The 12,987-nt window shown below is 39.6% G+C and overlaps 1 protein-coding gene across 5 annotated transcripts in view; it reads right to left on the reverse strand.

Annotated features, from left to right (window-relative positions):
- Window positions 1-825: 825 nt before the first annotated feature.
- smg7.L (SMG7 nonsense mediated mRNA decay factor L homeolog) overlaps window positions 826-12,987 on the reverse strand; it is a 49,459-nt gene continuing 37,297 nt past the window's right edge. The window contains exons 15-23 of one of the 5 annotated variants that reach the window (XM_041589322.1): window positions 12,820-12,943; window positions 10,550-10,911; window positions 9,083-9,457; window positions 7,085-7,234; window positions 3,897-3,974; window positions 3,594-3,753; window positions 3,298-3,468; window positions 3,055-3,212; window positions 826-2,466 (exon numbers count right to left, since the gene is read on the reverse strand). In XM_041589322.1, the coding sequence (XP_041445256.1) occupies window positions 2,353-2,466; window positions 3,055-3,212; window positions 3,298-3,468; window positions 3,594-3,753; window positions 3,897-3,974; window positions 7,085-7,234; window positions 9,083-9,457; window positions 10,550-10,911; window positions 12,820-12,943 (1,692 nt within the window). In that variant the 3' untranslated portion in view covers window positions 826-2,352. 5 annotated transcript variants of the gene reach the window in all.

Below are 12,987 nucleotides of genomic sequence, written 5' to 3' on the forward strand. Positions count from 1 at the left end.
GTCCTTCAAACATTCAGGGGATTAAAAAACAAAGAGCTATATGTAACTAGCCTTCCATAATAAAGAAAATAAATGTGAGGATTCTACAGGCTTGAATTGGTGAATTAGTAACCAAAAGAGCTATTTGTATAAGGTGCCTGAGGTTCTACACCACAAACTAAAGTGCTGAACATCTGGAAGAGGACAGAATGGCTGGCAGACCATTGATAAGAACGGTCTGTAACAGGTGTGTCACTTCCGTGATCTTGTCTCCCTCCTGATTTCTCAGGCAAAATATGTGGCGTATGATTTTAGCAAGTGGGTGCTTGAATCCACCCTGTTGAGAAGTCCTCTGGGGAAGTACAAGGCAGATGCACTGGTGCCTTAAAATCTGTTAATATATTGATGGTACCATGTGTCTTCTGGTTTGTTGCAATAAACTACAGGCTGCATGCATATTGGGTGTTCAGATAATCTGTTAAGTGGATTTATAAACCGGCGCAGTGAAAGTGCGATGCTTCCGATTCAGACCAGACTAAGACCACTTACAGGCAAGCGGTTATCCTACGATCCCCTGTAGTGGAATATTGACGTTAAACTGCAGGGGTTAACAGAGCCTGTTCTTTTTCAATGCGTTTGTACTCACTCTGCTGCAGGGAACAACCAAATGCAGGTGATACGCTTCATCACATACAGAATGGAAAGGAGCCAGAGGTGCTCATACAGGAAGATCGTACCACAATCGCAGTCTTTTCCCTATCTTTAATAAAACCTGTTAAAATGGATGGTACATGTTATTAAATACACCCAAGTTAATTTTTGAGTAACGTAACACACAAAATTAGGTGTAGAGAAGATGAGTTTATTAATGGTAAAGCAGATCCGAGCAGACAGTGCTCACACAAGAACACAAGGAAAAGTGGGAGTGAACATGAGTCTCCACACTCTCTAGATCCTGCTAAAGGAAGCTTGGCCAGATGGTCACCTTACCACACCTCTTTCCAGTCACAGGGAATCATTTCTCCATTAGTCTAACATTATGAACAAGAAGTCCAGCCCTAAAGTGTGCAACTTGTGTATTTATGTTTATGCTATGAAGTGCTGAGAACATACTCAAGTACCGTCTGGTACCCTTGGCATACACGAAGACACACCCACACTTAAGGGGAAGCCTATGATAAAGACAGGGCTCAAAGACCTACTTTGTTTTTTAAATTTTAAAAGTGAAAGTGCCCCTGTTACTTACACACAGTTATTGTATTTGATCACGTTTATCACCTAGCAAAAATGTTCCAAACCTCTCACTGCTTTTGTGCAACCCTTTCATGATGCCGGAGTAGGGAAAAGGACAGAACAATTCCTGTTCTTGTTTTGTGCTATGAGCTCTGGCTTTTCTAACCAGCATTGCTTTTCTAAATGCCCTGACAATTGTAACCCCTCTGCCATATGAAAGGGGCTTTCTAAAGGGTCAGAGGAGAAAAGAGCTACAGCTCTACCTAGCTGTACTAAATATGAGGCTATAAATCCAGCCTATGGCTGTTAAGCCTCTACTTGTTCTAATTTCTGCCCCACATTAAAAGCACCTCAATTAATATGCCAGCACCCATCCTTCAATACTCACTCAGCTTTAGGGAACACTGAGCTCACACACATTCGCACAAACACACACACACATGACAATAAAGCAGGCAAGGAGAGACAGACAGAGCTGATTAAGGACACTCAGTGGAAACAAGGAGGCATCCTTAACCATGACAGACACGCAACCCCTCACCCATTCCCCCCATAAGGGAGAAAGAAAAAAAGCCACCCAGCAAGTCACACTTCTTAAAGCCAGCAAAAGCTGGTGAATGAGAGTGGACCAGCTCTTACACTCCTATTGGAGCAAGTTCCTGACATTCAGCTACAAATCGGATATTGGGGTGTCCTTGTGCACCCAACACCTGCAAACAGAACCTTAAATAAAAAACTTATTACAACTTGGATGTTAAAGGGAAGGTTCATTTCCCCTGCCTGCTTTGCACTGCTAGGGGACATTCACTACCTGTGTTAGGCAGAAGTTTGGGGGGTGCTGTGAGAGGCATGCACAAATAACGAGAAAGATGGGGGTAGGTTAACCCCATTCCCCCAACTCAAGAAGTCCCACGCTCCCTCTGGAGGGAAACTTCCTGCTGTGTCCGTCAAGTGACGATGCCGCCTGCGGGGCTTGGGGTTGTCAGACTGGTGGGAGATGCTGGATGCTCTCCCACACGTGCTCCTCCCCTAGATCAGTGAGGAGGGGAGAGAGGGACGCCCTCCTTAGGACTCAGGACAGGTTACATCCTGTGCTGACCAGTCATGCCATATGTCACTGGGTTCTTCTCCCTCTCTTTCTCAGTGCGGAGGGTTCAGTGATCCCTGCCCTCGCTGCTGCTTCTCCTTCTGCTGCATCAAAAGTTGTTCCAAGGCAGAAGGTCCAGGATGCATCATTGTGGTTGACCAAATGGACTGCAGGAAAAATACACAATAGGTGGAAATACTATAAAAGAGGTTTACATTAATGTTTTGCCTAAACGAGAGATAATGGCGATAATGTCCATCCATGATACCATTGAGAGAAAAGTTTAGAAGAACAACAGGGAACTCTTCACGTGTTTCTCCGCTTAGGATGTTTCTCATGTATTTTCTAAGCAGAGCAAGAGTATCCCCATTATTCTTCTGGAATTTGTAATTTGCCACCTTCAGTCAATAGATAAGATTATACAAATGGTAGGGTTTCTATGTCAATGCCAATGTCAAATTAAACAAAAATAAATATGAAAATATCTCAATATGGTCACATTTCACAAGAGTTCAGGCATGCCTACAAAACTTGTGCAAAGTGCTGCTGCACATTCCACAACAAAGTCAGACTGCCTATAGTCAAAGAAAACCATACAGAACTGTTGATGTCTGTGTGGTGTTTTGAAAACTGTGTAAAATTTGCAGCAATCTGTATAAGGCTGCAGAATGAACAGCAATATTCATGATTCTCTTTTGTTGTTGTAGCTTTCCCTTCTACTAGGCAATGCAAAAAAAGTTTCTTCTTTTACCTACCTTTAAACTTTCCATAAGAGCAGCTGAAGAGTCCTCTCTGGTGTTACCTTGAGTAGCCCAAGCATTAGCGCTACTTGAATTATTAGCTTGGCGCCAGCTATTCTCAGAAGATGGAGTCATAGATAAGTAGTCCAGCCCAAATCCACCCATTGCTGAAACTTGAGAGGACAAAAAAAAAAGTTCAGCATCTTTCTTTCTTTTCAATTTCTAACTTTCACTATGCAAGGAAAACAATTGATATACCTGGCTTGTCAGCCTTCCAGCGGTCAGTTCCCCGACGATCTCTGTTATCTGGAGTGCCAATAGGACCAAAGTTAGAGAAGGGCTGGGAGGTATGATTGTGGGTGGGAGGAGAGCTGGGTAGGCTGCTTGGATTTGAAGAATGAGGTGACTGACTGGCTGGCGTAGAGTGATCTGTCCAAAAAAAAAAAAAGTATTGGCACAATTAGTTTAGGGTCAAAATATTATGCATATACACTATTCTCTTTCCACGTCTTTCTTTCAAAGAGCACCAACAACTTTGTGTTCATGTGCTTTACCTGAGCTTGCGGGAAGGGATGGCGACCATGGTTTACCCTCAAAGAGAGAGTACAGGGAGGTCTCCTGTTGTCCCATTGCTTGGCATGCCTCGGGCTTTATGCTTGCACACGTGGATTTTCCATACACCTCATTAAACATGCTGTTATTCTGGAACCGTTCCTGGAATGAACAAAACACACATTTCATTAAAAAAAACAAAAACAAAAAAAACAAAACAACAATAATAACAAAATGAATTCAGGTCCAAAACAACCCTCCTCTACCTCACACAAACAACAGCAGTTTATGCAGAACTACCTTACCTGGCTTAGTGAAAATCCAGAGAGTGAGAGGAAAGAGGGGGGCTGGGATATCAGTTCAGATGGCTTTTCCAGGAGAGACTTCTCCAAAAGAAAGAGAGAAAACTTACTGCCAGGCAAATTAAAGTGGCACACACGTGCATTCTTATCATAAAAACAAACACATCCTCTCCCTGTTTGATAAAACCAAGATATAACCAGGAAGTTGCTGAAATGCTTCAGACTAAAGCTGGCCATAGACGCAAAGATCCGATCGTACGAATCGAGGATTCGTACGATTTTCGGATCGTGTGTGGAGAGTCCCGACATTTTTCATCCAGTGGAGATCGGTCGTTTGGTCGATCGGACAGGTTAGAAAATTTCTGTCGGCTGCTGATAATATCTCTGTATGTATTGCCGATCGTACGATTTTCAGTGGGAGACTGTCACTAACTTTGTCGGACATAACGCTCGTACGATTGCTGTCAGGGGCAGAACATCGGCTGATCTGTTTTTTAACTACTTTATTTGATCTGAATGGTAAGACTTTGATCTGAATGGTTAGTGGCAGGTCGGGAGATGGGAAAGTCCGATCGTACGTTGATTCGTACGATCGGATCTTTGCGTCTGTCGCCAGCTTTAGAGCTGACCTTTCGCACAGGTGCCAACTTTTATTGTTATAAAAAAATTAAATATTTAATATAAATTTAACTATGGACCCTTTATAATGCCATGACAAGTCAAGTTACTGTGCAAAACATTCAGCGCTTTTTATGAAACACTGGAAATCCTGACATGAGGCACAAAAGGCAGGAGATATTCTGGCAAAATAAATATATTTGGAATAGGCAAATTGTTCTTGTAACCTCTTTTGCTAACAATTTCATTTAGCCATTTCCCAAAAGTGCTCAAAATTAGCATTTGTGTTGATTCTAAAACTAGAGGCTTGTAAGCTCTTCTGTAACATTTCTGAAATGACAAGTTACTTTTACCCTTCTCTCAGCATCTGTCTCTCATGATGCAGGAGTTGGGAGTCTGAGTTTGATTGACAGAGTTAATACGAAACGGGTACATGCTCTCTTTACCTAGACAATGTATAAGAGCTACTGTGTTTAGTTAGCTGCCAATCAAAATCTGATTTTGACTCAAGCATGAAGAGAAAAGGATGAGGCTATAGATGACCTCTAATTAAATTTTTTTTTACAATTACAAAATCTTATATCAGTGAGATGAGGCTTATATCAAAATTTTCGCAAGAGTTCCCCCACCTCCCACTTTTTACAGGAGACTTGTCCAAGGAGAAGGAAAGGTTAAAACTAAGTAAGCTTTATCAGAAAGGTCTATATAAATACACTAGTAAACCCTTAAAGTAATGCTGCTCTGAGTCCTCTGTTAAAAGAAACACAACATTCCTTTCCTTCTATTGTGAACACTCGGGTTTATGTATCAGACTTTCTGATTTCATCTTAAACCTCCAGGGCTTGGGCTTCAGCTTGCTCAGTTTGCTCCCTTCCCCTCCCTGCTGTAATCTGAGCTTAGAGCTATGAGTGAGCAGGGAGAGACTCCGGCAAGAAGTGATGTCACAGCAAGCTAATATGGCAGCTGCTATCCTAAACAAACAGAGACAGCGTCTAGAGTGGTTACCCAGATATGGCAAAGCATTCTAAAGAGTAAAAATGGGGTTCTAACTTTCACTATTGTGTTTAATCTTTTGGCAACAAACTGCCTTGGTAGCTTTCCTCCTCCTTTAAAGTCAACATGTTACTAACATATGCATATCATCCTTCTTGTGTAGTTATCACCTGTGCTGTCACAACCACAAATATGCACCCCTTTCCCCTGCAATAAAAAAAATATTTGGCATGCACAGCAGCCCCTTCCTGTCCCTGTCCCCCCCATTTAAGTAGATGAGTGACTGGGAAGGGACCCTCCCGCAGTGTCTGCTTCCTCTATAGTTACACCACTGTGCACAAAGATTTTCATAGATCAGTGGTGCAAGTGTGGTACACAGTCTACCATGCGCATATAATCTCAGGAGTACATTGTAAATATTAAAATCATCATAAAATCATCAAATCTGGGCATAATTAAGAGTATAATTTTTAACGACCGAATCCCCAGTACAATTCAATCAAACTCAAAATTATATGGGGCAATGAGAAAAAATAAGCCAGAGCATGGTGGTAGTACTGATGCAAAAAGTAAATATGACCTTGTCAGTAATGTAATAAATGTCAGTAACTGTAAATAAAATAGTTTCCAGTGCTAATACAAATACAACATTAAATTGACAAGGAAAGCCCTATTCACTGATGCATGCCAATAACACTGTGGCACTCCTCACTAAGTAGGGATTTCCTTGTCCCTTACTAGAAATGACTTCCCTTATTACTCCTTACTTATTTAATGGGATCAGTATTCTTCTATAAACATTTTCCCCAAGTAAGGCATTGCTCCTTTTATGCTCTACCAGCCCTAAAATCTAAGGAGTAGGTAGCACTGTTCTAATGCCGTAGATTTCCTTGTTTCACCTTGACCTGTTACATGTTTACTGGCAACATGGGGCGTGGTGAGATATTTTATATTAAATATCATGTACTATAAAACAAACATTCTGACTAAACATGTAAATGCAGCCAAGGGCAAGTTATAGAACCCAAGCTGCTGCTGAACCCAGAAACACAGTCATCAACTTTCAACTGTGTAGTTGAAAAAGTTTTCATTTAAAGAGTGATCTAAATGCAAAAAAAATAAGAATTGATGTAAAGTTATTCAATGTGGTCCTCGGATAACTTATTTATTTTACTGATTTCTAAGATATTAGCAGTTTTAGCTTTCAGCCAAACTGTTCACTCTGAAGGTAAGAGTGTCAGGGACCCTGGTTATACACTTTCATTTGGCTGCTGTTTCTCAGTTGAGCCAAATGCCTGGCATTATCAGTCTAAAAATTAAAATATCTCAGAAACCACTAAAAGTAGCGAATGAATATAAACATGCTTAGAGATGCACTGTTTATAAATACTGGCCTAAAAGTCTAATTTTGAGAAATCTAACAACAATGTCCGTGTTGGACAGTTCTTAAAATAATAAACAAAATATTTTTTTGTACAAAAATACTTGGAAATGACAGATAGTAAAAAAAAAAGCAGCCAAAGACAAGCTGTTAGAGAAAGACATAAAGCAGAAGCAAAGGGGAAGTAGAGAATACATACAAAGAGGCTTCGTCCAGGGAGAGAAGCCAGAGGGCCGAACAGAGCTGGGTAAAGATCAGGAGGAGAGGAGAATGCCAGCTCTTCCTCCTCCTCTAGAGCAGCCAGACTCTTTAACAGGTCCGGGGGCAGGAGAGGGGAACGCTTGGGTTCCTAGTAATATAGGCAAAAAGAAACAAGAGGGAAGAAAAAGAAGTAAAGAAATAAAATGGAGAGGACAAAATGACCAGGAATGAGAGAAAAGATTAGTGAGATGGTTGGTGGGGCTCTTTAGGCTGCTCTTCTGGAACGAAGGGAAACAAATGGTTGGGCAGCTCACATTTTTACACTATTTTCTCCCTGTTCTCATCAGATAAATAAAAGGGGAAGCTGCACTGTTATTAAAGAAAAAAAATTCATAAAACTAAATAGCCCTTATTAATTTGTATTTTTCTTTACGGCTGCTTATGTGTTTTTTTCTGGCTGCAACCAACATACGGATGCTGTGAGTCCCTGCCAGATTTTACCTACTTTAAGAGGCACATATTTATAAGGGTGGAATTTTGAATTCATGCTAATTTTTTTTTTTTTTTTTTTAACACCAATAAATTCGACCAATTAAAATGTATTATTAAAATCAAGTTTTTGAAACTCAGATGAACTGATTCGACCTGAAAACTCAAATCAAATTCGATTTTAATTAGAAAAACTTGAGTCAGGAAGGCTGGAAACACCAAATTGATCCCTGGACTTATACAGCAATTCGGCAGGTTTAATGCAGCAAATAGTCGAATTTGAGTTCTTAAAGGGCCAGAGTATGATAAATCTCAAAATACAAATTAAAACTCGAATCGAGTTTGGATAATTCACAATTCAAATTAGAAAGTTTTGACCAAAAAAAAAATAAATTTTTTTGTTGTTGAAAATACAAATTTTTACTTCGACCCTTAATAAATCTGCCCCTCAGTGTCCGATATAGTGTCTGCAGACTGCTAGAACAAGAACAGCTCTTAAAAGTAGACGCACAATTAAAGGTGCTTCAATTTTATAACTCATCAGCCTCTTCTCTTACTGCAGATTAAAGGGGTGCTTCATTCATAGAATGGCTAATTCGAAGCAACTTTTCAATTGGCATTCATTTATTATTTTTAATAGTTTTTTAATTATTGCCACCTTCTTCTAAATCTTTCCAGCTTTTTAAAAGGGGAATGCTCTGCAAGGCTACAAATGTATTGACATTTCTACTTTGTATTACTCATCATTGTATTCAGGCCTCTCCTATTCATATGCCAGTCTCTCATTCAAGCCAATGCATGGTAATTTGGACCCTAGCAATAAGCACCATTTGTTTATGACTTTACATTCCCTTTAACAATAGGCTAACCTTTCAATTTGTTGATCAGCTATTCTGAACAAGGTCAGTGCACAACGCTTACATTGTTTTGAGGAATGCATAAGGTTACAGAGGCTAATGTGGCAAATACTGTAAAATAAAGCAGCATGTATAATTATATATATTATAGTTTGATGTACCAGTCCACAAAGGGAAAAATTTAAAACTGGAAGGTCACCTCAAAATTAACATTCAGTATATTGCAGCCAGTAGCTAATAAAGAAAATTGCGCATTACCCTTCATCTGTTAGTTCTTTATATGTCTAAACAATTTAGCTATGAAACTCTACTCTGGTATTTAAAATGGAACTGGTTATCTAGGGACAGTGTATTGAATGCATGAAAAGGCAGAGGGGAACTGAGAATAAACAAATTCATATCCATTAATTTTGTCTTAGGTTCCTACTATTTACAAGATGGTTAATTTAAATGTGAACTTCACCCATATGACCTTTTACACAACCACCTAAGTCATTCTTTAAAAAAAACAACAACATCGAAACCTATCTAGATTGTAGAGTTTGTTAGGCAGCTATACTCGCATCTTTGTGCAAGGCATTCAACGAAATGATATCCTGCCACAATCTCACAGGCAAAGCATAAAATAATACTACTAGGGTAATACATACCTCAAATGGCATTCTAGTCATTGGATCTTGGCCAGATCGGTAGCCTGCGGGCTGGCGTTTGCTCCTTTGGTTATTTACAGATTGTTGTGCCAAGAGAGCCCTGTTGTCATTTAAGTTGTAAGATGGTGGGTCACTCCAGTAGAATTCTGGCATTTTCACATCAGAAGGACTCTGACCATAGGCTTCCATGGGAAAAGAGGTCATCTTCTTTTCCAGAGGCTGCTGCTGTTGTAGACACTGCTCCAGCATATTTACAGGATCTGTTGGCAAACGGCCATCCATGTAATACGATTGTTTCATAGGTACCATCTTTCCCAGTGCGTTGGGGACCTGAGAAGTATTCCAGACCTGCTTTGATGCATCCACCTGTTGGTACTACAAAGGAAAACATTGTACAGGGATTATGAAAGCAACAAAGCCAAAAAAATATCCAAGAGCTTGCTTAACCTACCATACATCTAACAGCATTCTGAAGGCCAACATTATAAACAGGATTTTCCAATTTACTTATGGACAATGTAGAGATTTAGAAAACCGAACCTGGTTAGGGTGAGATGGGCTAAAAGGAGCCAAAAAGCCCTTCACAAGCAATTACATGCAAAGTGAAGCCTTCTGAAATCAGATGTGTATGACACGAGACAAGTAAATACATTCTGATTTCAGAAGGCTTCACTTTGAATATAGACATTTAAAATACAGAAAATTTAAATCTGTAGTCACCATTTATAACTAGAAACTTTCAAAGTACAAAAAAGATGTTAATTTAAAAAATAAAAGCAATTTATTTAGTATTTGGTGGACGTCAGATTGACAACGTGAACAAATACTTCTTGTGATTATACAGAGTTGCAGTAGGCTGGAGAAAAACTACAATTCTCTTACTAGCACAGTACAGAACAGCACAACTAGCAGACCGACATGAGCCTAAGAAGCAACAGGAAGGCCTATGATTTGAGAATGCCATCTAATGAGGAATTGAGCAGTGTTGCTAATAATCAAGAATCCCTGTGGTCTCGCTTGCTCTCTCTCTAAAATGATTGTGAACAACGATTCCATATGCAGTTTTTCGGAGAGATTTATGCGTACATGTGTGTGTGTATGTGTGCGTGTGTGTACACACACACTTCCAAATGAGTATCTGCACTCCAAGGCAAATAACTTCAGCAAAGGGAGGGGTGCACGGTAATAATGTATAAACCACCGCTTGATAAAGGGCTGGAATAGCCCGAAACGTCGCTCTGCTAATGGCATGAATAAATAATTGAATCACATATCGGAGTGCTGCTGGAATTATTTCTTTACTATGTATACACCAATTATTAATTCTCTCTCTGTTAACATCACTGCATTTGTTTATCCTTGACAAAGGCCCTAAGGTGGGCCGAAACACTGGACACGCAAATCGAACACAATAAAATGTGAATTAGCCATGGGGAAGCCATTGGGGGGGGGGGGGGAGTCACCTACCTGCTGAAGAGATGGGTGATGCTTGGGAATGGATTGCATGGGTTTAGTCGGAGACTGCTGCTGAGCAAGAGCTTGGATCTGTAATTGCGCTGCAGTCTGACTCGTGGACTGGGTTGGTGAACTGGATGGAGCCTGTGGTTGGATTTGGCCAGTTAACTGGTTAGGAGTCACTGGACCAGAGGGGCGCTGCTGACTGTAAGGAATGTGGGACGGTTTCCCAGGAGGACCCTGGTTCCCAGATGGTGAATGAGATGAAGGCTGCAGGAAAGACCCTGGCACATTAACACCAGTAGGAAAGGAAAAGCCAGAGCTCATGGAAAATGCCACAGGAGGTGGTATAACATATGCTGGTGGGGGAAAACCTGTGAAGTAGAGAAAAAAAAATCAACAAAGACCTTACATATGAAAAGGGGCAAATCATACATACACAAGATAGAACTGAATTATATTTAATGCCTTTCCACATTATTTTGTGGGTGGATAGAACAATCTATTAATATCGATACTGAAAGAAAGAAAAAGATCCCATTACCAAAATCGCAATTAATTTTGCACTGTATTAAATTACCTGGAAAAATTTTTGCAAAAAAAGAAAAAAATATATATATTTTGCTGAAAAAGCTTGATTTTAGCACAGTTCTAATTTTTCATAAATGGCCAGTACACCATTGCTAAAAATGAGAATAATAATACATGTTGAACATGTATCATGTCCATTTCTTTTAATATAATCCTACTTATTTGCCATTATAAAGTACTCATGAAATACTGGTTTGTTTTCACTGAACACCCTCCTCCCAATAAACATGGCAATGGGTTCGAAGGGTGGCAACAATCTTTGTATAAACAAACCCTAACATTCCTTATGTAAGAGCTTATTGGTTTGTTACGAGCTTTTTGGGTTGTAATGTGATTTCAATCAACTTTGTTTGATAGAACCAGGAAGTTTATTTCCTATAGGCTGTTATTGAAAGCTTTATTTTCATATTTCATGCAAGAAATAAAAAAAAACTTGTTTCTGAATTAAAACAATAGGCAAAAAATTATGTTTTACACAAAAGCCCTCCTCATTTGGCTGAAAACAGTGCCTACTGCACCTTTAAAGACATGTAAAGCCTACAATTTTCTACCATGTTTAAAAGTTGTGCATATCTTCCCCACCCAAACCATATCATATGTACTGCATATAGCCCCCTCCATTTGCCAGCGCCATCTCATTTTCCTAAAACAAACAGCAGCTTCCATCTGGCTATTATCCCTCTGACACATCATCAGTAACACTGACATCTGCAAACAGGACTTGTATGCTGTAAAGTTCATGTAATGCAGGTTTACACAGGCAAAACATACTTTGATAAAAAGTTCTGCTGGGGTTGAGCATTGTAATGGTTAAGCTGAGATCAGGAAAGATGGTTCGAAGAAAAAAAAAAATAGGACAGATAGAGTTTCTATGGGAACCCGCAATGCTATCTCTTCAGTGGCCGTTAGACTGGAGGGGCTGTTTAGTAATTTGAGCTGAGAAGAACTGAGCCAAAGCAAATTCCTGAGGGAGCAGAGTGGGTAGAGGAGGAGAAGGATTTTTAAGTGATTAAAGTGATGCTGCAGCCTTACTGTTAACCTTTTACCAACCAGAGTTGCAGTTATCTAAAGAGGGTGTTAACTGTTTACATTTATATGGAGGGGTTTACATGACCTTAGCAGACGTTAGTGAAAAACAAATTTGACCAGGAAGAGTGATTTTCTATTGTTTTATGCTGTACGGAGTTGCAATGTTTCTTTAATATTCAAATAAAAAAAAAAATCTTCATTTACAAAGAAAAGAGTTGAATAACTCTTATTGCCTCTAAAGATGAATTTTGGTCCTTGTGTGTGAATTAATGCTTTCCTTTACACTTAAGGACATTGTTAATCACATTGTATTACAAAGAGCTACTTAGAACGATGTGTCATTTTACTTTAGGCCAGACAAAAGAAAATTCCACCATTATTTTACAAAGGATGCACTGAATCCACTATTTTGGAATTCAGCCAAATCCTTAATTCTACAAGAAAGATTGGGCCAAATCCTGAACCAAAGGCAAATCCTAATTTGCACATGCAACTAGGTTGAAAAAGGGTTAAAGAAAATCGCTCATTTCGACTTCCTTGTTTGTGCGACGGACAGTCAATAATTCTTCCACACACAAAGGCTGGATAAAGCACAAGTTTCAAAAGGGTTTACACCGTGTGAATTTACTTTTAGATTTGACTGCAGCAAACATGAAACTTACCTGGCCGGCTGGGAAGAGGCGGGAAAGCACCAGGATGATGTATAGGGATGAACTGTGTGTTACTGCTTGGACTGGATGTTGTAGTCACTGCTGTTTTTCTTGATTCAGAGACTGGAGATTTCACCTAAAACAGAAAAAATAAAAAATTTCAAGGTCTGTCCTTCAGTT

This window comes from Xenopus laevis, chromosome 4L (genome assembly GCF_017654675.1).
Source record: "Xenopus laevis strain J_2021 chromosome 4L, Xenopus_laevis_v10.1, whole genome shotgun sequence".
Taxonomy (NCBI): domain Eukaryota; kingdom Metazoa; phylum Chordata; class Amphibia; order Anura; family Pipidae; genus Xenopus; species Xenopus laevis.